General features: G+C 44.9%; 1 protein-coding gene across 2 annotated transcripts in view; it reads right to left on the bottom strand.

Annotated features, from left to right (window-relative positions):
- Positions 1-4,587: 4,587 nt before the first annotated feature.
- Positions 4,588-26,569, bottom strand: part of LOC141127860 (lysozyme g-like) — a 110,531-nt gene continuing 88,549 nt past the window's right edge. For both annotated transcript variants that reach the window (XM_073614705.1, XM_073614704.1), the window contains 2 exons: positions 6,362-6,500; positions 4,588-4,815 (listed from right to left, as the gene is read on the bottom strand). In XM_073614705.1, the coding sequence (XP_073470806.1) occupies positions 4,682-4,815; positions 6,362-6,500 (273 nt within the window). In that variant the 3' untranslated portion in view covers positions 4,588-4,681. The remainder of the gene's footprint in view (positions 4,816-6,361; positions 6,501-26,569) is intronic.

Below are 26,569 nucleotides of genomic sequence, written 5' to 3' on the forward strand. Positions count from 1 at the left end.
TTCCCCTGATGTGAATGTGGGTTAACCTGGACTGTAACCTGGTCGGGAGTCTGGCCTCCCTCCACTCCCCCCCACCCTCTCCCCTATGCTGCCGTCTTATAATAGAGCATAAATGACCCTTTATGTGGGGAATAGTAGTCTCCAGGGGCTATAGAGCTCCGCAAGCAACAGTTATATACTTTTAAGTATTGATGAAGTTGGAAAATAAATAGGAATCGCACTTGACTCCTTTATTGTACATTTTTGTCTACTTATGTCACATCTGGCCTGTATGTAAATGACACTGTCTGATTTGTATTTTTCTGTAATGCAATTTCCTTATTGAATAAAGCTCCTTATTGTTAAAAAAAAAAAGAAGTGTGTGCAACAGAGTACATCATAAAAAAATAATAACTTGGTGATATTATAAAGGAGGAACACCCATGTTTTACTGGATATTCTGTTGTCGGGAAGCCATGACTAATCTATAAGACTTGATTTGTCCGGTGTAACAAAATCATCCCCAACTATGATATTGTATGACTGCTATAAATTATTGGTCGTATGTATACACAGATGCTATTATGATGCTGCACAGCCATCACCATGCACTATAAATGTCGCTTTAAAGTTTCCATAAATCTTGGATTGATTTATTTTGATGAATTTACAAAATTGGACTTTGTCTCACACAGTTATTATTGTGTGCACTTATATGCTGATTTTCATTGTATTATTTATTCAATCTATTGATCCACCAAGCACAAGTTGGTATATGACACTGGTATAGTCACAGATATAGAGTATTGTAACACTGGTATTTAGTACAACCTATAGGTGGAGCAGGCACTGTCTATTAGCTTGTTCTTTCCTTCTTGGCCATCTAGTGGGGACAGTACTGACAACAGCGGCCCAAATATTTATGTTCAACATTACAAAGATGAAATTGACCATTGGATAGATGTACTTCCATGCGTAGCATTGGCACTTTAAAATAGGAAAGCAGAGGACTGGCAGGATCACCAGGTATTTCACACAAAAGGAAGAAAAGCAAAGAGAACAGAATACTTTTTCATACAAGTACACGAAAACACAGCCGCACATATGAGGAATGTGAAATGTTGGGGTAGCACACACATTTTAAATGTTGGATACCATTAACATGATTATGAAGGAAAGGATAGCATTAACATTATGATGGAAGGAGAAGAATAATTCATTGTGCACAGGGAAGACAACTGTAAACTGTAATGCAGAAAATATCTGTGGCGCATAAAATTTAAAGGCTAAGTTCGGCTTTGTTCCTTTTTTTTTTTCTAAATTCCAGCTCCCCTATATACCAATATAGCATTAATGTACTTCTTTTGCAAAAATAAAATAGCTTTCTATTTATTCTACACACTGTCAGAAACCATGAAATCAGACCGAGACAGAAGTACAGTTAAATCACACTTGTTTAAAAAAAAAAGTAAATAGAACAAAATGTAGTCAAAACATAGCCAGAGTTCAGGAACCGGAATGGATAGTCAGGCAAGCCAAACATCAGGGAGCCAGAGATGAGCATAGTAAAACAGCAAGCAGGACCTGGAGCCAAAAGGGATGTCAGCCAAGCAAGTCTTTTAACAGGAATGCAGGGAGCATCTCTGTGATGTTGACTAAGGCGAAGGCAGAGATCCTCTGGGCTGGATGGCTTAAGTAGGCAGGACTGATGAGCAGGATATCAACAGCTGAGTAACTGTGGAGAGATAGGAGCTGGCAATTAGCTGACAGCTAAGCGGCCAGCTCAGAGAAGGAAGGGCTGAGCCCAGCCCTGACACACACGCACACCTCACTGTCTTCATAGCTGTTCAAAAAATATGCTCCATTACCTCTGCCTTACTTCCCTGGCCAGACTTTGGTCATGACACAGGAAGGAGTTGACCAGCTGATCTCATTAGCACACACCCTGCATCATCTACCCTCAGCTGGTCAACTCATTCCCGTGTCATGACCTAAAATCTGACTAGGAAGTAAGGCAGAAGTAATGGAGCAGAGTTTTTAAACCGCGTTAAAGACAGTGAGGTAAGCGTGTGTAGAATAAATAGAAAGCTGTTTTATTTTTGCAAAATAAGTACATTAATTCTGTATTGATACATAGGGGAGCTGGAAGTAATAAAAAATAAAGGTGAACTTAGCTTTTAAATCCTGAAGTGATGTTTTGTTTTCTTTTTTATTCAAGTTCGGATTTGTCAGTGACTGTTTTTATTTAATATCGCAGTTGCATGATCAGAAATTGCGTGTGGAGATTAGCCTGAAGACTGCTGCTAGTAGATGGTGTTCATAAGTGTTCAGCATGTAGCTGGGACTTTGCATCTGCTCACTGCACAGGTTTGAATGATGATGATCACAGTATGCTTCTCACTTCTGCCATTGCCATCAGGTCCAGTTTATCACAGTGTGAGTGGTTAAGCATTTAGAAGAGGTTCACTATTGATTCTTGAGTGTGTGCCATTTTCTCATGCTTACTAGCTGCTTGCAAAGTGCCAAAAATACACTGTAGGCATTCTGTGAAATACGTGGTAGAACAAAGAGTCATTGAGTATCCAATCTTATGCTGCCCATACACATATATGTAGCCACCAGCGGTTGATGGTATAGATCAAGGTAACCTGCCATCTACAGTGGCTTGCGAAAGTATTCGGCCCCCTTGAACTTTTCAACCTTTTGCCAAATTTCAGGCTTCAAACATAAAGATATAAAATTTTAATTTTTTGTGAAGAATCACCAACAAGTGGGACACAATTGTGAAGTGGAACAAAATCTATTGGATATTTTAAACTTTTTTAGCAATTAAAAAACTGAAAAGTGGTGTGTGCAAAATTATTCGGCCCCTTTACTTTCAGTGCAGCAAACTCACTCCAGAAGTTCAGCGAGGATCGCTGAATGATCCAATGTTGTCCTAAATGACTGATGGTGATAAATAGAATCCACCTGTGTGTAATCAAGTCTCTGTATAAATGCACCTGCTCTGTGATAGTCTCAGGGTTCTGTTGAAAGCGCAGAGAGGATCATGAAGACCAAGGAACACACCAGGCAGGTCTGTAATACTGTTGTGGAGAAGTTTAAAGCCGGATTTGGATACAAAAAGATTTCCCAAGCTTTAAACATCCCAAGGAGTACTGTGCAAGCGATCATTTTGAAATGGAAGGAGTATCAGACCACTGCAAATCTACCAAGACCTGGCTGTCCCTCTAATCTTTCAGCTCAGACAAGGAGAAGACTGATCAGAGATGCAGCCAAGAGGCCCATGATCACTCTGGATGAACTGCAGAGAACTACAGCTGAGGTGGGAGAGTCTGTCCATAGGACAACAATCAGTCGTACACTGCACAAATCTGCCCTTTATGGAAGAGTGGCAAGAAGAAAGCCATTTCTCAAAGATATCCATAAAAAGTCTCGTCTAAAGTTTGCCACAAGCCACCTGGGAGACACACCAAACATGTGGAAGAAGGTGCTCTGGTCCGATGAAACCAAAATCGAACTTTTTGGCCACAATGCAAAACGATATGTTTGGCGTAAAAGCAACACAGCTCATCACACTCAACACACCATCCCCACTGTCAAACATGGTGGTGGCAGAATCATGGTTTGGGCCTGCTTTTCTTCAGCAGGGACAGGGAAGATGGTTAAAATTGAGGGGAAGATGGATGCAGCCAAATACAGGACCATTCTGGATGAAAACCTGTTGGAGTCTGCAAAAGACCTGAAACTGAGACGGAGATTTATCTTCCAACAAGACAATGATCCCAAACATACAGCAAAATCTACGAAGGAATGGTTCACAAATAAATGTATCCAGGTGTTAGAATGGCCAAGTCAAAGTCCAGACCTGAATCCAATCGAGAATCTGTGGAATAAGCTGAAAACTGCTGTTCACAAACGCTCTCCATCCAACCTCACTGAGCTCGAGCTGTTTTGCAAGGAAGAATGGGCAAGAATTTCAGTCTCTCGATGTGCAAAACTGATAGAGACACACCCCAAGCGACTTGCAGCTGTAATCGCAACAAAAGGTGGCTCTACAAAGTATTAACGCAAGGGGGCCGAATAATTTTGCACGCCCCACTTTTCATTTTTTTATTAGTTAAAAAAGTTTCAAAAATCCAAAAGATTTCGTTCCACTTCACAATTGTGTCCCACTTGTTGGTGATTCTTCACAAAAAATAAAAATTTATATCTTTATGTTTGAAGCCTGAAATGTGGCAAAAGGTTGAAAAGTTCAAGGGGGCCGAATACTTTCGCAAGCCACTGTATATCTTTGATTGTTTTAGGACTTTGAAAGAAACTGTTGGTAGTTCGTTGCCTTAACCTGTTCATCTATTTCTGTGATTGACAGCTAGTTACATTTATCCAAATACTGGCCTGTGTATGATTAGGATTTGTATTGTATTTGGTCACTTTGGAACACAGAATACTACATCCTACAACTATGTCACTCAATACATATGTGAAAGTGAAAGGTATGCATACGGAGCTTTTCTATAATCTCATGAATTATATACACATCTCTTTACTCTGTGAGTTCTCATATTGAGCATGTTATTAAAAATATCATATATAAAAATACAGTAATAAGGAAAAGTACAACACATTTATTTTTGCCAATTTGTTTTATAATTTGTTTATTTATGTGTTGCAGAGTATTAATGTTAGATGCCAACAGACTTTAAAATCCATTTTTTTTGTAAAACTTTGCCCGTGCAACTACATCATTTGAGTAGTCCCTCCCAGTTGTACGACTGTCAATTGTATCAAAACTGATGACATTCCCTGGACCAGCATTGTATGCTGAAATAGCACCTGTAACAAAAAAAAGAAATTATATTGTATAAAAATTGGCAAATGCAGTTTAAAAAAGACAATATACTGTGCCTACAAAAGGCAAATAAGCTGTAGCAAAACTTTGAAAGGGAAATTGCACTTTACCAGAGAATGTTCCCTAGAGCTTAGTAAATGTGGTGAAAATTCACTTTGCAAAGAATACCCAAACGTCTTTTTTGCTTGCATATGATTGAATGATACAAGTCACCCAGTCATAGAAAGTTTCATCTCATTCACCAAGCCCTCTAAAAAATTCCCTTATAAAATGAAGTCTGTTTGCCTTCTTAACCCTGTAATCTCACCTTTCCTTTTTTTCCACTGCCGATAGAAAGGAACCTCTGTATAAGCCCAGAGTTGCTCAGAGCTTTCACAGGACTGAGGGATGAAAGGGGTCTCTTTTTTTAACTTCTGATGGCTTAATGGTGAGGCAAAGAATGAGGCATTAAAATTAACCGGTTGCTAACAGGTTCAGTTTAAAGCATACTTTTACTTTGTCCATTTTACAATACAACAATATATTCCTCTGCTAGAGGGTAGTTACTTGACAATTAGGAAAGATGAAGGAAACATAAAACACTGATAGCTCCCATATTTAACGTGTTCTTTTTAACTACTTGCTTACTGGGCACTTAAACCCCCCTCCTGTCCAGACCAATTTTCAGCTTTCAGCGCTGATGCACTTTGAATGACAATTGCGCGGTCATACAACACTATACCCAAATGAAATTTAGATCATTTTTTCCCACAAATAGAGCTTTCTTTTGGTGGTATTTGATCACCTCTGCGGTTTTTAATTTTTGTTAAAAAAATTTAAAAAGACCGAATTAAAAAAAAATATATATATTTTTTTTTATATTTTGTTATAAAATTTTGCAAACAGGTAATTTTTCTCCTTCATTGATGTACATTGATGAGGCTGCACTGATGGGCACTGATGGGTGGCAGTGATGGGCACTGATGGGTGGCAATAATGGGCACTGATAGGTTACATTGATGGGCAGCACTGCTAGGTGGCACTGATTGGCACCACTGGTGGGCATTGATAGGTGGCACTCATGGGCATTGATAGGTGGCAATGTGGGCACTGGCAGGTGGCACTGGCAGGGGATGTCTCTTGCACATAAGCCAGTGATCGGCTTTTTATTCTCCTCACGCTGAGAAAAAAAAAAACTATTACCGAGCTCTTGTTTACATCATGTGATCAGCTGTCATTGGCTGACAGCTGATCACGTGGTAAGGGGCCGGGACCGGCCCCTTACTCGGATCTGTGATCACTCGAGTCTCAGTGTCTCGGTGATCACAGCGGCGCTGCGCGCGCCCTGCAGGGGGGCGTGCGGGGAGCGTGCGAAGGGGAGGATGTCCTATGACAGCCTCCTGGAAATTTAGGTCCGTGCTGTGGCCGTCATTCGGCTATAGCGCGGACGCAAGTGATTAAGATATCTCATCATTGTATACATACAGTTTGCTGGATAATTGAGCATTTGAAATCTCCACGGATTACACATTTGATCATGTGGATGATTACCTTTCATAACCTGGTTTGTTGACCAGCTTGGAAAGTTTTGCTTGATTGCATCAAACATGTTACACAGTATTTCTGTGGCCTGTAAAATATGCTCTTCACTGTCCCACTCTCCTTGTGGAGTATGCCATCTTTTGTCGATCTGGTGTTAAGAAAAGCATATGATTTGTTAACTGAGCTTTAAAAAAGTACATACATTTAATATTACCACATTGAGTTGTAGCACATTGGGAAGAAACACTGCATGCAAGCACCCCTGCCAGCATTTGAATTTTGTCCCATCCCTGTAACTGAAGGCGATAAAGATCCTTATGCAGCTATAAAAAAAATAGGGTCAGACACCATTCGGAAGCACTTGTGAAGGAACTCAGAAGCATGCAAACTGAATGCACCTTAAAAGCACTTTGTAGTTGTCTAGGAGGTACACAAACCCTCTTGACATGAACCAGTCCCTAAGTATTTAAATGTCATGAGATCACAATAAAATCAACTTCATGATCACAGAATTTTGATCATATCTACATACCCATATTTCGCATGATAAACTCAGGAAAGAGTTGCAAATATTTCAGTATAATGAAAGTAAAAATGTGCTCACTGGTAGCAGAAAAAAAGGTGTGCACTAAAGCAGAGATACCAACAATCATAATATTACATTTATCACACTGCACATCATTAAAATGCTATGTATAGTATTAAAACTTAACTCCAGACAGCATTTAAAAAATGCTAATGCTAATGTTAAGTGCTAGTCTTGACTATGAGAAAGGGAACAGGCAGAAATACTTACCTTACTCTTTGCTCTCACAGGCTTCCTCCCCTCCCTATGACCAATTTCAAGAAGCAGCCTACCTGAGAGGTGGAAAACACAGCAAACACCAACAGGCCCACCTAACAATATGGGTCAAGAAGGGCTTGACAGACTCAAAAACCTGTAGCACCTTATGCCCAAAGGCCTAAACATCCAACATGTAAAACCTAAAACATGTGAATCAAATTCTTGGTGGCAGCCTTCAAAATCTAAGAAATGGTTGCCTGATGCTGAAAAGTCCACAAAGTACTAATAAATCTGTTAAAGTGTATCTTAATAGGGAAGGGAAGAACTCTATTGTTTAGAGACCATAGGCTCCAATGATGATTTGCTAATCCACCTAGCAATGGTGCGGTGGGAAGCAGAGAGCCCCTGCAGGAACCATCGAGAAGTACAAAGATGGAATCTGATTGCCTAAAAGAGGCTTTACCTGGGAGGTAGACTCTTGCACCGCATGCCACCTCCAGATAGTGGAACAAAATGTCCTTAGACTGTTACAGAGAGTAGAACAATATTTCTAAAAAGATAAATGTTTATTTATATACTTTTCCACATTAACCACTTGCCGACCAGCCATCGCAGTTTTACTGCAGCAGAATGACACGGCTGGGTGAAACGACTTTATGTTACGTTGCTTCACCCTGTGGCCACTAGGGGCGCGCGCGCCCGCTGCTCGCCCCCCCGAGCTCATGCGAGTGCCCGGCGGGCAAGATGACCGCCGGGCTCCCGCGATAGCTCATGACACACCGAGAACCGGGATCTGTGTACACAGATCCCAGTTCTCTGAGGGGAGAAGAGACTGATCGTGTGTTCATACAAAGTATGAACAGCGATCTGTCATCTCCCCTAGACAGTCCCATCCCCCTTCAGTTAGAACACAGAGAGGGAAAACATTTAACCCCTTGACTGCCCCCTAGTGTTTAACCCCTTCCCTGCCAGTGACATTTTTACAGTAATCAGTGCATTTTTATAGCACTGATTGCTGTATAAATGCCAATGGTCCCAAAAATGTGTCAAAAGTGTCTGATGTGTACGCCATGATGTCACAGTCCCGATAAAAATCACAGATCGCCGCCATTACTAGTAAAAAATCATAATAATAATAATAATAAAAATGCTATAAATCTATCCCCTATTTTGTAGATGCTATAACTTTTGCGCAAACCAATCAATATACGCTTATTGTTATTTTTATTACCAAAAATATGTAGAAGAATACATATCAGCCTAAACTGAGAAAAAAATAGCTTTTTTTAAAAAAAAAAATGGGGATACTTATTATAGCAAAAAGTACAAAATATTGTGTTTTTTTTTTTCAAAATTGTCGCTCTTTTTTTGTTTATAGCTCAAAAAATAAAAAACGCAGAGGTGATCAAATACCACCAAAAGAAAGCTCTATTTGAGGGAAAGAAAAGACATCAATTTTGCTTGGGTGCAGCAACGCACGACCGCGCACTTGTCAGTTAAAGCAACGCAGTGATGAATCGCAAAAAATGGTCCGGTCATTCAGTTGCCAAATCTTCCGGGGTTGAAGCGGTTAAATAAACTCTGGTCTCTATAATGCACAATTGCGTACAATGTATTGCTGTACACATTTCTTTGGCTGCAGCGAAGTCCCATGGAAGATGTGTTTTTGCTATGTATAATTAAAGGATGGAGCAGCCCCAAACTCATGACTCGTTAACCTGAATCTTTGGTTGGATGTTACAGAGCAGGACAAGGAGGGAAGGTCGGTGTCCTGGTTGAAGTGGAAGGAGCAAGCCACCATAGGGAGAAAAAAGGCTTTTGTCCTAGGACAACCTTTAACCTTGTGTAATACTTGGAAAGGCATGTTACAGGATTAGGTGGCTAACATAGAGACTCTATGTGTGAGGCGAGTGAAACGTGACAGACTACCTTGTGAGGAAGGTCAGAATAGTGCATATCTCTCATACGTTTAAAGGGCAAAAACAGCCAGGTTAAGGTCTTATGGAGACCCAGGGGAACGTACAGTGGGAAAAATGTGTTCAATACTCTGTACAAAGGCCTCAACGAATGAGAGTCAAATGGTCTCTGAGAATGGCCAAGACTGAGATTTTCCACTTGTTTGCACTCAAGGCCAAATGCTGATCTAGACCAGAATGGAGGTAGGACATTATCTGTCCCACAAAAATTCACTGGTCTCGCCCCATGCAAAATTGGCCTTTTAGCCACAATGATAGACTATGCAAGAATTTGACTTACTAGCATTTAAGAGGGTAGGGATGAACAAATCCAATCAGTCCCTGGCTTTCAACAGAAGATCCACATCTGGTGTCCCCCACCTGCAGCATAGGGCTTGGAACTCCTCTGGCTCCTCTGAATGGAAAGCCCATTCCCATGGATTCAGTCACTGACTGCTGAGAATGTTCCTGCCTATTTTCCATACCTGAATGTGGACGGTGGACAGGGCCAGAGTGTTTTGTTCTTCCCAAAAGAGGATCAAGTGTCCTTTCTTTTCAGAGTTGTGACTTATGGGGCCTTCTTGATGGTTGATGTAGGCTATGGCCATGGCATTGCCTAACTGAATTTCCGTCAGGTAACCTCACAACTGAGGGATCTAGCATTCAAGAAACAAAAAAACAAAAAAAAAAAAAAAATCGCACAAAGTTCCAGGATTTTGATGGGAAGAAAGCTTACTTCAGTGACCAATCCCCTGCACGAGAGGGCATCCAGGACCCCTGCCAGGCAGGTAAATGCATGGACCCCCTCTGGTTGGGATGTTTGGAAATTTTACAGACGGTTAACCGTTTACTTACCTATAATATTTCCCTGATGTGTTTTATAATCTGCAGACTTATGCGTACTCACACCCAACCAGGGAACCTGCATATTTCCTTGGACTCCTGCCCATTTTGATTCTGGGGTATTATTCAAATACTTCCTGCTGCATGATCTGGTTCCTTTTATCCTCAGTTTTTAGGTACGTGTTATACATGTTCTATATTTACAATCTCGGGTGAATCTGCTAACCCCAATACTCCTTACAATTCTGAGAATAGTATTGTATTTATACTAGGCTCTCTTTTTAAGACTCTCATTGAAATATTTTCATTGCAGCAGGATTGTACCCCCCACCCTCTAACTCCATCAAACAGGCTGTCTCAAGCCTTCGCAGTGAGGGGAGGACTGTGTCTGTTCTTATATTGGGGATATCCTTTGTGAACCAACCTCAGTCCACCCTGGTTCTTTTTCCTGTGATTCACCTGGTATCTTCCCTATCTTCTTGAGCCTCGGTTCTGTGATCCCTGCGTGGCCTTGACGGGCGGCAAATTCTTGATTCGCATTGGATGCTGATAATGTCCCTGGGAGTGTTTATATGAATCTTAAGGGGTCAGTATGAAATCTCTGCATGTATATGCCTGGAACTTACTGAAGATGTAACATATGTTAAAGGGGTTGTAAAGGTAAAAATTTTTTCACCTTAATGCATTCTATGCATTAAGGTGAAAAAACTTTTGACAGTACCGCCGCCCCCAGGCCCCCCGTTTTACTTACCTGACGCCTCGAATCTTCGCTGCTCGTCCTCGTCATCTTCATTGCAGCTCAGCCTGGTCGCTGATTGGCTGCAGTGGATGGATTGAAAGCAGCGCAACCATTGGCTCGCGCTGCTGTCAATCACATCCGATGATGCGGCGCGCCGGGGGGCGGGGCCGAGTGATACAGCGAGCGGCTATAGCTGCCGGCTGTATCACGGGAGCGCGCCAGCAAGCACTCACCACCGTGCGAGGGAGCAAATGCTTGCGGGGAGGAGCTGAAACAGCCGCCGAGGGACCCCAGAAGACCAGGTTCGGGGCCACTCTGTGCAGAACGAGCTGCACAGTGAAAGTAAGTATAACATGTTTGTTATTTTAAAAAAAAAAATAAAATTAACTTTACAACCCCTTTAATGTCTATTGACCTTTATAATGTAAACTAGATGCTCTCTACTGCCTCCTGCTGTGAATGCCTGAGATATTCATCCATTTATGTTTGCTCTGCTTTTTGTTAATTTTCTAGATGAAATATCCATTTTGACCAATTGTCGTTACCCCTGAAGAAGAGGTCAACCCCTTTTGCTTACCTCGAAACGTCGGGTTCTATGATCATTGGTTCTTTACTACCTGTATCATTGCATTTGGTCATTTATTTGTAGAATTACTTTTTCCCATTTACATGCATCCATTTTATTGTATATATGGTCATGTGTAATGATTTTTAGATGCTAAATTAATAAACTACAATACTTTGATACAAAAACTATAAACTTCTACTACTTTCTACTTTATTAGAGGTAACCCCGTGAAAAAAGTCCCGCTAGAGGAATCGCACTCCTTCAGGGGGTGCTTAGGTTTGGCAAAAATTGGGATGGGGGCTTACCTCTAGAAAAATATACAGTGCCTACTGGGATGACACCTCCCTCCTTCCTGCCCAACCAGATAAGCTGGCATCTTTGTTGTGAGAATTTTACACGTTTTTTGGGGAAATGGGCACCCCTGACTCCAGCTCCAGGTTGGAAATCCACCACTCTACAGAGAGTCTGGCCTTTCACGTCCAGTGCATGTGGTTGTCTGTGTACAGAGTCCGTTTGTCCCATGCTGTCAGAATGTTGAGTTGCAATCGCCTGGAGTGAAACTGGGCATACAATGCTGCCTCAAAATAGGCTAGCATCAGGCCCATGACCCCAAACCAAAAGGGCCTGGGCACAAGAGCACATTGACAGAAGTCTGTCTTGGGGCAGAAAGACCTTAAGCAGGGCCATATCTAATTTTGGGTTCAGGCACTCAAAAGTTTTTAGCACTTCTGAGTACCCGGAGAACCAGAACCACTCCAGCAGTGGTTATGTCAGGGCTGGCTCAGCCCTTCCTTCTCTGAGCTGGCCGCTCAACTGTCGACTAATTGCCAGCTCTCATCTCTCTCCACAGTTAACCAGCTGTTGTGGATCTGCTCCTCAGTCCTGCCTACTTAAAGATCTCCAGCTCACTTCATTCCTGCCTTCGCCTTGGTCACATCACAAGAAAGCATCTCCTGCGTTCCTGTTTAAAGACTGGCTTTGCTGACATCCCTTCTGGCTCCTTATCCTGCTTGCTATTCCTCTACTTGGATCCCTGACTTCTGGCCCGGCTGATTACCCGATCGATCTGGTTACTGAACTCTAGCTTGGCTGATTACCCGATCTGGTTACTGAACTCTGGCTTGGCTGACTACCCGATCCAGTTACTGGACTCTGGCTATGCTTTGACTACACTTACTCTATTTACCTTTTTATTAATAAACAAGTGTGATTTTACTGTATTTCTGTCTCGGTCTGGTTCATGGTTTCTGACAGTAGGCGAAGGCCATGAATTCAGAAGATACAGTCAATCCACTTGTTGGTAATATTTTTTCCAGATTGGATGAGCAAGATCACCGCATGGATCAGTTTGCCATGGCATTACAAACGCTCCTGAGTCGCACGGCTCACCTGGAATCCCCCACTGTGGCTGCTCTAGTACAACCTGAGTTTCAGTCCGTCCCTGCTGCTGCGCCAGTCTCTGTCCAGGCACCCGCCTTGAGTATTACCTCTATAAGAGGTATGTCTGGTTCCGCCCCGCTTCCCCAGTGATTTGGGGGTGATCCAGTTCAATGCAGAGGGTTTCTCAACCAAGTTGAGATATACTTTGAGATGCTGCCCCAGGCATTTCCCACGGACAGAAGCAAAGTAGGGTTCGTGATATCTTTGCTTTCTGAGAGAGCTTTGGCCTGGGCTAACCCTCTATGGGAGACGCAAAAACTTGTTGTCTTGAGTTACCCTGAGTTTGTGGCCTCCTTTAAAAGGGTATTTGACCTTCCCGCACGCTCCGCTTCTGCTGCCAAGTGCCTCATGTCCATCAGAGTACGAGAACTGTTACCGACTATGCCACTGAGTTCCGTACTCTGGCAGCAGAGGTTGCTTGGAACAATGAGGCCCTCGTGGCTGCTTTTTCTCATGGTCTCTCGGATTCCATCAAGGATATGATAGCAGCCCGAGATATACCCACTGAGTTGGAGAGGTTGATCTCGTTTGTCATCCTCATTGACTCCAGACTCAGAGAAAGACTTTCTTTTAAGGAGCGTTTGTGGAAGCCTCCTGTACGTTTGCCTCCGAGCTTTGCAGTCCCACCCGTAACTCCCTCACCTCCCATGCCTCCTGGTACCGAGCTGGTCAGTGAAGATGAACCCATGCACTTGAACTTCACGCATCTCTCTGATGAGAAAGCATTTAGGAGGAGGGAGAGATTGTGCCTTTATTGTGGCCAGGCAGGTAAGCACTCGATTCCACTGCAGCTGCGTGACACTCCACTTGCCATTGAAGTTCTTGACGGGAGACCTCTACAGCCTGCCCATGGGACTCATGAGACGGTTCCGTTGTCCATGGCCGTAGGGGCTCTTCACCATGACATAATCCAATTCCAAGTGATTTCCTCTCCTAAGTTTCTGCTGGTTATTGGTTATCCTTGGCTCCGTGCTGAGGTTCTCTCCTGGTCACCACAATGCAGTGAAACATGCTTCCGGAAGGTAGCCAAGGTCCTGTGTACCTCTTCACTCTCCTCCCTGCCAGAGGAGTACCGTGATTTTAGCGATGTCTTTGACAAAGGTCAAGCCGGTAGTTTGCCTCCACACCGGCCATATGATTGCGCAATTTACCTTCAACCTGGTGCTACTCCCCCTCGTGGCCGGGTTTACTCTTTGTCGGTCTTGGAGGATAAGGCCATGGAAGAGTATGTTGCAGATGCACTTTATCGGGGTTTCATCCGCAAATCCTCATCTCCTGCTGGTGCTGGTTTCTTCTTTTTGAAGAAGAGGAGCGGTGAACTGAGACCTTGTATTGATTATAGGGGTCTCAATCATTTCACGATTAAGAATGCCTACCTGATCCCGTTGATTACAGAGTTATTTGACTGCCTCAAGGGAGCAACGGTTTTCATTAAGCTTAATCTGAGAGGGGCTTACAGTCTTGTGTGCTTCAGAAATTAAGAGAGAACAATCTCTATTGTAAACTGGAGAAGTGTGAGTTCCATGGGGAACAGGTTAAATTCCTGGGCTATGTCATTTCCACTGCTGGTTTTTCGATAGACACAGAGAAACTTTCGGCAGTCCTACAGTGGCCTTGACCCATGGGGTTACGTCCTCTGCAGCGTTTCCTGGGTTTTGCCAACTATTATCGGAAGTTTATTCGTAGCTTCTTGTCTCTGGTCAAGCCCCTGACCGATATGACCAGAAAGAACAGTTGGTCTCCGGAGTCCATTAAGACCTTTGAAAGTCTCAAGGCTGCCTTTGTTTCTGCTCCTGTGTTGGCACATCCTGATCCTACGTTACCTTTTAACCTTGAGGTTGATGCTTCTAAAACTGGTGTTGGCGCCCTTCTGTCTCAACGTCCTACCTCTGAAAGTGCTATGCATCCTTGTGGCTACTTTTCCAAGAAATTGTCACCTGCCGAGTACAATTACGAGATTGATGACAGAGAGCTGTTGGCAATCATGTTAGTCCTGAAAGAATGGAGACATCTCCTCGAAGGTACCACTGTGCCGGTTCTCATTCTTACTGACCATAAGAATCTCACATTCTTGTCTGAGGCTAAACGTCTTTCCCCCAGAAGGGCGCGATGGGCTCTTTTCTTGTCAAGTTTCAATTACATTGTCTCATTCTTACCCGGTACTAAGAATGTAAGGGCTGACGCCTTGTCACGACAATTTTCCTCCACTTCCAAGTTGGAGTTGGTTCCGGTTCCTATGATTCCTCCTGATCGTATTCTGGCTACGGTTCACACCAGTCTTACTTCTCCTTTGGGTGACAAAATTCTTGCTGCTCAGGTCGATGCTCCTCCTGAGAAACCTTGTGACCGCTGCTTTGTCCCAGACTGTCTCCGTACTGCCGTGTTCCAGACTTACCATTCTCCCAAAGCAGCTGGCCCCCCTGGTAAGAATCAACTCGTTTGGGCCATTTCCCAACAATTCTGGTGTAAGACTCCACGACAGTAAGACTCCACGACACCTTCCAGTGGGTCTCCTACAACCCATATCCAATGGAGAGAGGCCCTGGACCCACCTGTCTATGGATTTCATTGTGGAGTTGCCCAACTCCCAAGGCAACACAGTTATGCTTGTGATGGTTGACCGGTTCTCAAAGATGTGTCATTGTATTCCACTTAAGAAGTTGCCCACTTCTAAGGAACTGGCTTCCATTTTTGCTCAGGAGAGCTTTCACTTACATGGGCTACCCAAGGTGATTGTCTCGGACAGGGTTAGTCAGTTTGTGTCCCGGCTCAGCTTGCTTTCTCCTCTGCGTATCACCCGCAGTCTAATGTGGCCGCAGAACGAGCCAATCAGTCCTTGGAGCAATTCCTACGTTGCTATATTTCTGACCATCACAACTGGTCAGACCTATTACCATGGGCAGAGTTTGCTCACAACAGTGCCTTGAATTCTGCTTCCCGATTGTCTCAGTTTATGGCAAATTATGGTTTCCAACCTTCCATGTTGCTTAACTCGTTTGTTCCACAGAGTATTCCTGCGCTAGAGGAGCATCTCTGTGGTCTTCGTTCCAATTGGGCACAAGTCCAGGAGGCTTTGCGTCATGCTAATGATAGGTACAGACTCCATGCTGACCGCAGACGCCTGCCTGCGCCTTCCTACCAGGTTGGGGACAGGGTCTAGCTGTCATCTCGCACCTCCGACTTTGTGTTCCCTCACTGAAGTTCGCACCTCAGTTTATTGGGCCTTTCCGTATCCTTCGCAGGATTAACCCAGTGGCTTACACGTTGGACCTTCCTCCTAGTATGCGCATCTCAAATGTGTTTCATGTCTCCTTATTGAAACCGTTGGTCTGCAACCGCTTTGCCACCTCAGTGCCACGTCCTCACTCTATACAGGTTGAGAACAATCCATTGCTGACTCCCGTAGGTTCAGTGGGCACATACAGTACCTGGTGCATTGGAAGGGGTATGGTCCGGAGGAACACTCCTGGGTCTCATCCTCGGACGTACATGCTCCTGCCCTTTCCATAGACGTTTCCCCTCAAGCCCGGTGGTCCTCCAAGGGGGAGGTGTAGTTGAGGAGGGGGGTACTGTCAGGGCTGGCTCAGCCCTTCCTTCTCTGAGCTGGCCGCTCAGCTGTCGGTTAATTGCCAGCTCTCATGTCTCTCCACAGTTAACCAGCCGTTGTGGATCTGCTCCTCAGTCCTGCCTACTTAAAGATCTCCAGCTCACTTCATTCTTGCCTTCGCCTTTTCTGTTTAAAGACTGGCTTTGCTGACATCCCTTGTCAGAAAAGGTTTTTTCCAGCCGCATCCGCCATGGTCCTATGCGCATGCACGGTGGATTGACACTCTGGCACACACGCGTGGTGACCCACGTACGCCCATTGTGGTGCTCTGGTGGGGCTATTTAAAACGGCTCCAGCGCCCAGACGGGTTGCTGGTTTGTAGTCAGCTTCCCGTTGGTTCCTGCTTCCTGTTTGACGGATCTGATTTCCTGTTGTGACCCAGACTGTTCTCACCACGCTACTACTCTCCTGGATTGACCCTCGGCCTGCTTAATGGACTTTACCTTAACTGCCACCAGTGTTTGACCCTCGGCCTGCTTAACGGACTTGCCTTGCCTGCCACAAGTGTTTAACCTTCAGCCTGCTTAACGGACTTTGCCTTGCCTGCCACCAGTGTTTGACCCTCGGCCTGCTTAATGGACTTTGCCTTGCCTGCCACCAGTGTTTGACCCTCGGCCTGCTTTACTGACTTGCCTTGCCTGTCACCAGTGTTTGACCCTCTGCTTGTTTACAGATTTGCTTGCTTCACCCAGCATCAGATCCTCAGCCAGTTCCAGGACCCCTGCAACCCTTGATCCGGCTCTGCAGTCTTCCTTCAGGAACTCTATACCTGCTGGTGGCCCCTGCTCCTTAGTGCCACCCATTCCCTGTACCATCTCCGGGATCAGGGTGTGCGTAGTTGCAAGGGCGAACCGCTCTCGTCATCTCAGCCTCGGTAAGTACTCCCCTGACAGTACAAACCAGCCAGATATCAGAGGCCGTCAGAGCGCGTTCCCCTCTAGAGATCTTGTGCCAGCAGGTCTCAGCTCTCACCGATGCAGTCCAAAAACTACAAGAAGGCTATACCCAAATTGATAGCTGCCTTCAGCAACTATCTGGTCCACCTATACCGCAGCTCCCGCACCTACTAGTGGGGCCTCCGCCTCTCAATCCACCGCAAGCCCAACCGTAGTAATGACGCTCCCTGATCCCAGGGTCCCTACATCTGAGCGCTTCTCAGGAGATCGTAAAAAAAATACAGGGCCTACGCCTGCTCGCTCTACCTAGCCCTCCAGCCCAGGACTTTTTCTTCTGATGCAGTAAAAGTGGGGTGTGTCATCTTCCTTCTAGCTGAGGAGCCACAAGCTTGGGCTCACAGTCTGATGGAACAGATGGGGGCCCTGTCTTGAACTCAATTGATACCTTCTTTGAGAGCATGGCACAACTCTATGATGATCCGCAGTGCACAGCCACAGCTGAAGCAACTCTGCATAGTTTGTCTCAAGGAAGAAGGCCAATACAGGACTACACAGTGGAATTTCATAAGTGGGCAGCCGACACTGGCTGGAATGAGCCTGCCTTGAAATACCAATACCGTCAAGGTCTGTCCGAGGTCCTTTAGGACGAATTAGCCAGGATAGAAACTCCAGCCTCTCTAGAGGAATTGATCCAATTCCGCCACCAAGTTGGATAGGCGTCTGCGTGAGCGGCGCTTGGAACGTTTTCAGGGGCCGCGACCTGGTTGGACACCCTCAGGCCAATGCCTATCCATCCTCCGTCTCCGGCTGCTGCCACTACCTCCTGAAGTCGAGCCCATGCAACTCGGACTGATCCGTACTCCTCTGACTTCCGAAGAAAGGCAACATAGACGCCAATCCAATCTGTGCCTGTACTGTGGAGGCTCCGGTCATTTCCTCCACAGCTGCCCAGTGAGGCCTAGTAAGTCTTACCCGCAAAACACTGTGAATTATCAAACCATTGGTGTACCCAAGACTTATGCTACTCTCCTTATCTCTCTACAGCTACCGGAAAAGGAAACCCGCCTGCCAGCTATAATTGATTCCGGAGCTTGTAGCTGCTTCCTAGACATCTCACTGGCCCAAAATCTACACATCCCTCTTCAGACAAAAACACAAAGTCTTCAGATACATTTGGCCGATGGGTCTCTCCCTTGTTCTGGACCCATCACCCGGGAAACCAAGCCCATCCTTACTTCCACAGACAGGGCCATCAGGAGTTTCTGCGTTTTGACCTCATCCATTCACCTATTTTCCCCATAATCCTAGGCCTGCCCTGGCTCCAGGCACATGAACCTCAAATTAACTGGAAAACTAAGGAGGTGTTCTTTTCCTCTCAATACTGCTCCCAGCACTGCTTCACCCCGGCTCCTAGTACTTGCTCAGCTATCACACCTGTGCCTGACAACCTTCAACATGTTCCCTCAGTATATCTTGGATTCCGGGATGTGTTTGCTAAACAAAAGGCTGATTGCTTACCACCTCACCGGCCTTACGATTGCCCTATTGACCTCCTCCCTGGCTCGGAAGTCCCGTTTGGCCGCATCGTCCCGTTGTCAGAAACTGAGTTAAAAGCTTTTAAAAATTACATTGATGAAAATTTAGAAAAGGGCTTCATCCATTCTTCCTCTTCACCAGCTGGAGCTGGTATCTTTTTTGTGGAGAAAAATGATGGGTCCCTAAGGCCGTGTGTGGATTACAGGCAATTAAACAACATAACTGTCAAAAACCGATATCCATTACCACTCATTCCTGAGCTGTTCCAACGGTTTCCAGTCGGCCCAGATCTTCTCTAAACTGGATCTTCGGGGTGCCTACAATCTCATCAGGATTCGGGCCGGGGATGAGTGGAAGACCGCCTTCAGGTCCAGGTTTGGGCACGTCGAGTACTTGGTGATGCCGTTTGGGCTATGCAATGCCCCGGCCACTTTCCAACATCTGGTCAATTATATTTTTCGAGAATACCTTGACGACTTCCTAGTCGTCTACCTGGATGATATTCTCATTTTTTCTGCTACCACTGAGCTTCACCGAGTCCATGTTAAGAAGGTCCTCACCATACTCAGAAATCATAAACTGTACCTCAAAGCTGAGAAATGCGAGTTTGAGAAGACTGTTGTGCAGTTCCTGGGATTCATCACCTCTACCAACGGGGTCGCAATGGACCCACAAAAGGTCAAGGCAATCCAAGAATAGCCAGCCCGTCAGACAAAAAAGGGGTACAACGATTCATTGGGTTTGCTAACTTTTATAGAAGATTTATTGTTGGTTTTTCATCCATTGTGGCACCCATCACCCAGCTCACATGACAACACAACCCTTTCCAATGGTTTCAGCAAGCACAGGAAGCTTTTACCAAGCTTAAGACCTTGTTCATATCTGCACCAATTTTACGACATCCTGATCCAGTCCTACCATTCGTATTAGAAGTGGATGCTTAGGAAACCGCTATAGGGGCCATCCTCTCCCAGAGACATGGGCCCAAGGCGATTCTACATCCTGTAGCCTTTGCATTCCAGAAAATGGGCCGCCAGAACTAAATTATGACGTAGGTGACAGGGAGCTGCTGGCCATCCAGTTTGCCCTTGAAGAATGGAGGTATTTACTGGATGGTGCATCTCATCCTGTTATGATCTTCACTGATCATAAAAATCTAGAGTACCTCAGGACAGCAAAACGGTTAAGGCCCAGACAAGCCCGCTGGGCGCTCTTCTTCTCTAGATTCAACTTTCATATATCCCATGGACCGGGCTCAAAGAATGGAAAGGCAGATGCGCTCTCTCGGATGTTCTCTGTAACCCCTCAAACCACTGAACCTAGTACTATCTTCTCTCCGCAAAACTTCCTTGGAATCACCCAATCTGACCTAATAACCTCCATCAAATCCTCGTCCAGTCACTGTTCCGGTCCAGAAACACATGCTTTAGAAAAACATGACAAGTTGCTCTGGGCCCAGGAGAACATTTTCATTCCACGGGATGTAAGGCCATTGGCTCTCAGAACCTTTCAGGATCACAAACTCGCAGGCCACTTCGGAACAAGAAAGACTGCTGAACTGATCTCCCATTCTTTCTGGTGGCCAGGGTGGAGACGGGATTGTAAGGACTACGTCTTTGCTTACTTTGCCAACGCAATAAGGGTCTAAACATCAAATCCTGGGGTCTACTCAAACCCTTGCCCATCCCGGGAACGACCATGGGCGGAAGTGTCAATGGACTTTATTGTGGACCTACCTGCTTCGGGGGGTTTACCACCATCCTGGTCTGTGTTGACTGCCTCTCCAAGATGGCGCATTTCCTGCCCATGGTGGGCACCCCCTCTGCTTCAGATACGGCCAATACCTTCCTCAAGGAAATAATTAGACTTCATGGTGTGCCCAAGAGCATCGTCTCAGATAGAGGTGTCCAATTTACCTCCAAATTTTGGAGGGAGCTGTGCAAGACCTTGGAAATAAAGATGTGCCTCTCCTCTGCGTACCATCCCCAGAGCAACGGCCAGACGGAGAGGACGAATCAAACTTTGGGGCAGTACCTCCGGTGTTTTTGCTCTGGTTCTCAGGATGATTGGGCGACTCTTCTGCCATATGCTGAGTTCGCTTACAACAACTCTGTTCACTCCACAACTAATCAAACACCCTTCTGGGCAAACTTTGGGTTCCATCCTTCCTTCCTCCCTAACATCATCCCTGAAATGTCTGTTCCTACCATACAAGACCGGATAGCCTCTATCCAATCTAACTTTCAAAGAATTCAGGACACCTTACAGAAAGCTCAGGACAGTTATAAGAAACAGTATGACCGAGGAAGGAAGGAGAATCCAATCTTCAAGGTTGGTGAGGAAGTTTGGTTGTCAACCGCAAATCTTAGATTACCTCTGCCCTCACGGAAACTTGGGCCAAGGTTCATTGGGCCTTTTAAAATTAAGAGGATGATCAACCCTGTGGCATTTGAGCTGGCATTACCAACCTCCTACAGGATACACCCAGTATTCCACGCATCCCTGCTGAAGCCCGTGGTGGCCGGCCCTTTCCCTGGGAGAAAGGAACCTCCTCCTCTGCCAGTTAAAGTGGACGGGGAAAACTAATTCGAAGTGGAGTCTATCTTGAGTTGCAGGAAGAGGGGCAGACAGCTCCAATATCTAATTCAGTGGAAGGGATACCTGAGGACAATTCCTGGGAGCCCGTGTCAGCTTCGTCAGCTTTCCGTTGGTTCCTGCTTCCTGTTTTATGTATCTGATTTCCTGTTGTGACCCGGACTGTTCTCACCACGCTACTACTCTCCTGGATTGACCCTCGGCCTGCTTAATGGACTTTGCCTTGCCTGCCACCAGTGTTTGACCCTTGGCCTGCTTAATGGTCTTTGCCTTGCCTGCCACCAGTATTTGACCCTCAGCCTGCTTAACGGACTTTGCCTTGCTGCCACCAGTGTTTGACCCTCGGCCTGCTTTACTGACTTGCCTTGCCTGTCACCTGTGTTTGACCCTCTGCTTGTTTACAGATTTGCTTGCTTCACCCAGCATCAGATCCTCAGCCAGTTCCAGGAGCCCTGCAACCCATGATCCGGCTCTGCAGTCTTCCTTCAGGAACTCTATACCTGCTGGTGGCCCATGCTCCTTAGTGCCACCCATTTCCTGTACCATCTCCAGGGGACGGCGTGCGCGTAGTTGCAAGGGCGAACCGCTCTTGGCATCTCGGCCTCAGTAAGTACTCCCCAGACATCCCTTCTGGCTCCTTATCCTGCTTGCTGTTCCTCTACTTGGATCCCTGACTTCTGGCCTGGCTGATTACCCGATCTGGTTACTGAACTCTGGCTTGGCTGATTACCCGATCTGGAGACTGAACTCTGGCTTGGCTGACTACCCGATCCGGTTACTGGACTCTGGCTATCCTTTGACTATGCTTACTCTATTTACCTTTTTATTTTTTATTAATAAACAAGTGTGATTTTACTGTACTTCTGTCTCGGTCTGGTTCATGGTTTCTGACAGGTTAGCACTTCTGCCTAGCAGCACTAGAGTCGTCAGTTTGAATACCAACCACAGCACTACTTGCCTGAAATTTGCATGTTCTTTGTGCCTGTGTAGGATTCCACCGGACATCCGGTTTCCTCCCACACTCTAAAGACATGCTAGTAGGTTAATTGGCTCCTGTCTAAATGGAGGGAAAGAATTACTGACCTGGCTGGCTCCATGTGGAGCTTTTGAACTCACAGGAACAGGTTGAGAGGCTTCAGATCCAAAACAGGCCAAACGCCTCCATTTGGCTTGGAAACTATTAACAGGTTGGAGTAGAAACCTTAAAAGCATGCCTTGTTCAGGACTGGGACATCCCCTGCAAGAGGAGTTGCAGAACAGCAGCACAAAGATCTGTCCGTTTTTGCAGGGAAGATGGAAAATTTTAAACCAGTCAGAAAAATGCCAGTTTCTAGCCCCTGGAAATGACACTCTGGACCCAAATAACAGATAATTTGGGACCAGAAGGCTGGAAAGGCTGACAGACATCCCCCCATACTGACAAATGGGGTGCCCCATCTCTGGGAATAGGACTTAGAGCCAGATGTGGCAGGCTTGGAGGTCCATGTCTTCCAGTGAAAGTGTGTTTCAGACTTCGTCTTGGAGCTGGAAGCCCGAAAGGGACAAAAAGGAAGAATAGAAGGTCAGCCACCTTTTAATGGGGGAAGGTGAGTATGCCTCTATGTCCAAAGAGAGACCAGGTATATTCCCTCAGGCAGCTCAGTGACAAACTAGCAAAAAATAAAAACTGAGGCGAGTGGGAGGGGGTTATATAGGGGATGTACCTTTAGCCAATCATCTGAAGGTAACTGCAAAAAAAACATGCTTAGAGATTAAAAATCATGTGCTTTCACAGATCTATTAGAGTGCACCTCAACAAGCAAGGGTGGAACCAGATCCTTGAGACTATACACATGGATGATGGTCTGCCTGAGTCACCTAGAGATGATGGAATGAGAAGGAACAAGTCGTGTGCTTTAACACCACTCTGTCCATAGGCAAAAACAGAAAGGATTCCATACAGGATAAAACTGCGAGTTCAAAATACTCACCTCACTGATGTCATTGCTACAAAGAATGCCACCTTGTGGGTGAGCACAATATAGAGGACTATCTCTAACGGGTTCAAGCGGTGGTTTCTGAAGCACAAAGTTAACCTGTTTCAGATCCCACTGAGTCACGGGAACAATGAGGATACATGAAAGAAAACCCAAGAGCGCATGGATGCATTAGTGGTCTCCTGCCCTTCCTGATGCCAATCCTCCTCTATTTTTTTTTTTTATACTTCAAGTTTTATTCAATTTTTAACAGTTACAAAAAGGTAACAAAAAGATTATTACAAAGATACATCTTCAAGCTATGGTATGTATACACTTAGGTGCGTATTTAGAACATGCAAAAAAAAAAAAAATGTGTTGCATATAGGTGCTGATAAAGGAGCTATAACATGCAAATATTTGGACTTAGATAGGTAGTAACCTAGATGAGAGGAAAAAAAAAAAAAAGGAAACAGAAAAAAAAAAAAAAAAAAAAAAAACACAAAAAAAAAAAACAACGCTATCGATTGTAGATTTAACTTAAACCTTGTTCTTGCTATCTACAAGGAGTGGGGCCAGCAGACAGTCACACACTTGGTTATAGTTTACTACTTGGGGAAACTGGGCGCATAATGCTGAGATGTGTGGATTGCCTACTTATTAATGAGGAATAAAGAGTATAACGGAGTTGTGAGATTTTTGTGAGTAAAGGCGGAATCAGTCCAGCTGTATACTTCTAGGGTCGTTGATCCATAAAGTCCAATTCTTGAAAAATTTTTCAGTGGTGAGATGGGCTTTGGAGAAGCCGTATTCCATTTTGAAGTTTTCGTTTAGGATTATGATCACTTCCTTGATGTCAGGAGAATGAATACTTTTCCATTTCCTTGCAATTGCCAATCTTGCAGCGATGAGGATGTGGGTGGCCACTGTTTGGAATTTCTTGGGCCATGTGGGAATCATCAGACCCAGGAGAAGGTCAATGGGAGATAGATTATTTGTTGTGAGTGTTAATGATTGGAGCATTTTTAGTACTTGGTTCCAAAAGACTTTGAGGTGTGGGCACTCCCACCAAATATGGAGTAGAGTTCCTGTAAGACTGCAATTTCTCCAGCATAAGTGGGATGTTTTGGGGTGCATCTTGGCAATTCTGGTGGGAGTATAGTACCAGTGTTGAAAGAGCTTTTGTAAAGATTCCCAATGCGTGGTGCAGTGAGAGAGTTTAGATGGTAAGGATAAAGCCTTGTGCCATTGATTAGATGGAGGGGCTGAAGGAACGTGTTTAGACCACTGCAAGATTTGGGTTTGAATTGATTTCTGAGCAGGTTGAGAGAGCAAGCCATAAATATATGATATTCCCTTACGTATGCTTTTAGTGGAGGCAAGATATTGTATCATGGGAGATAAAATCTCGTCTTGTGTTATCCAATGTGTTTTATTGAGGAGAGATATGATCCTGAGGTATATATGGAAAGTTCTTGGTGAGAGACCGTAGGTAGTTTGAAGGTCGTTGAATGGGATTAGACCGGACTCATTGAAGAGTTGACCAATGGTGTGAATACCTGCGTCAATCCATGTACATAGCTGAAGATCAGGTAGAATTGTTGAGCAAGCTTTGAGTGGGATGAATTGTAGTATGGATTGAGGTAACCCCTGTAGCATTTGAGGAATAGATGTCCATACTCTTAGGGAGGCCGTTATTGTGTCCATAGGAAAGCGTCTGGGGTTTGGGGCAAGAAGCGAAGCACAGAGGTATAGTTTGGGATCTTTGGTTAGCATTGCTGATTCTATTTGTGTCCAATTGGAGGGAGTGGATGGATACCACCATAATTTCAGTTGTTCTAGTATGACTGCTTTGTAGTATAGGCTAATGTTAGGGGCTCCCAATCCCCCCATTCGTGCTGGAGTCAATAACTTGTGGTGTTTTATCCTGGCCCGTTTGTGTTGCCAAATAAAGGAGTTGATGAGAGATTGGAGATGTCGTAGTTGCGTTGAAAGGAATGGCACTGGTAGCGTGCGGAAGACATAGAGAATATGTGGGAGCATGAACATTTTAGCTAATGCAATTCTACCCGCCCATGATACAAAGGGATGAAGTATATCGTTAGAAATTCTTTTAAGCTTTTCTACCAGGTCTATCAAATTTGTGCGTAGCAGATTTTTGCTAGGTGAGGTCAAGCGGATTCCTAAATAGGTTAAAGATGAGTCTTTTGACCAGGAGAATGAGGAGTATTTTGAAATGTGTTGTATGGTTGGTTTATCTAGGCCTAGCGCCAGCATAAAGGATTTGTTATGGTTTACTTTGTATAAAGATATTGCACTGAATTGGTCGAGGATATATTGAATCTTGGTCAGGGAGCATTTTGGGTCAGTGACGGCGATTATTACGTCGTCCGCGTAAAGACCAATTTTGTGTTCAGTGGTACCAATGTTGATACCTTTAATTTGGGAGTCAGAGCGAATCTTTTGGGCCAGGGGTTCCATGATCATGGCAAAAATTAAGGGTGACAGTGGGCAGCCCTGCCTTGTACCATTCGTAATGTTGAAGGAGTTGGACAATACGCCCGAAGTCCACACTTTGGCACTTGGGGAAGTGTATAGGCCGAGTATGGCATATAGGAGTGTGCCCGATATGCCAAACTTGCGTAAGACCGCCTCCATGTAAGTCCATTGTACCCTATCGAATGCCTTCTCTGCATCCAAAGAAAGGAGCAGAGAAGGCATTCGGTTATGTTCCACCCATTGTATGATGTCGACAAATCGTCGGGTCCCGTCTGATGCTTGTCTACCCGGTATGAAACCGACTTGATCTATATGTATCAATTGATTCATAACCTTGGAGAGTCGGAGAGCTAATATTTTTGCATACAGTTTTGTGTCCGTATTTAATAAGGAAATGGGCCTGTAATTCCCTGGGGTGTCAGTTGGTTTACCAGATTTAGGGAGAGTTACTATCAGGGCTTCGAGGCATTCTTTTGGGATTTTCCCTGTAGAGGCATATTGATTAAATGTGGTGCATAAGTGGGGAGAGAGGATGTTGTTGAAGTGCTTGTAATACTCATTGGAGAACCCATCTGGTCCTGGGGCTTTGTGTAGTGGAAGGGATTTGATGGCGTTAAAGACTTCTGCTTGTGTGAATGGGGTGGACAGCTCGGTTACTTGTGTGGGAGTTAGTGAGGGAAGTTGTATGGACGAGAGAAAGGCTTCTATTTCTTCGGTACCTGGTCTGGAGGTGGATCTCTGCTCTTGCAAATTGTATAATTGTGTATAGAAGGACGCAAACGTGTTAGCTATGTCCAATG

This window comes from Aquarana catesbeiana, linkage group LG02 (assembly GCF_042186555.1).
Source record: "Aquarana catesbeiana isolate 2022-GZ linkage group LG02, ASM4218655v1, whole genome shotgun sequence".
Classification (NCBI taxonomy): domain Eukaryota; kingdom Metazoa; phylum Chordata; class Amphibia; order Anura; family Ranidae; genus Aquarana; species Aquarana catesbeiana.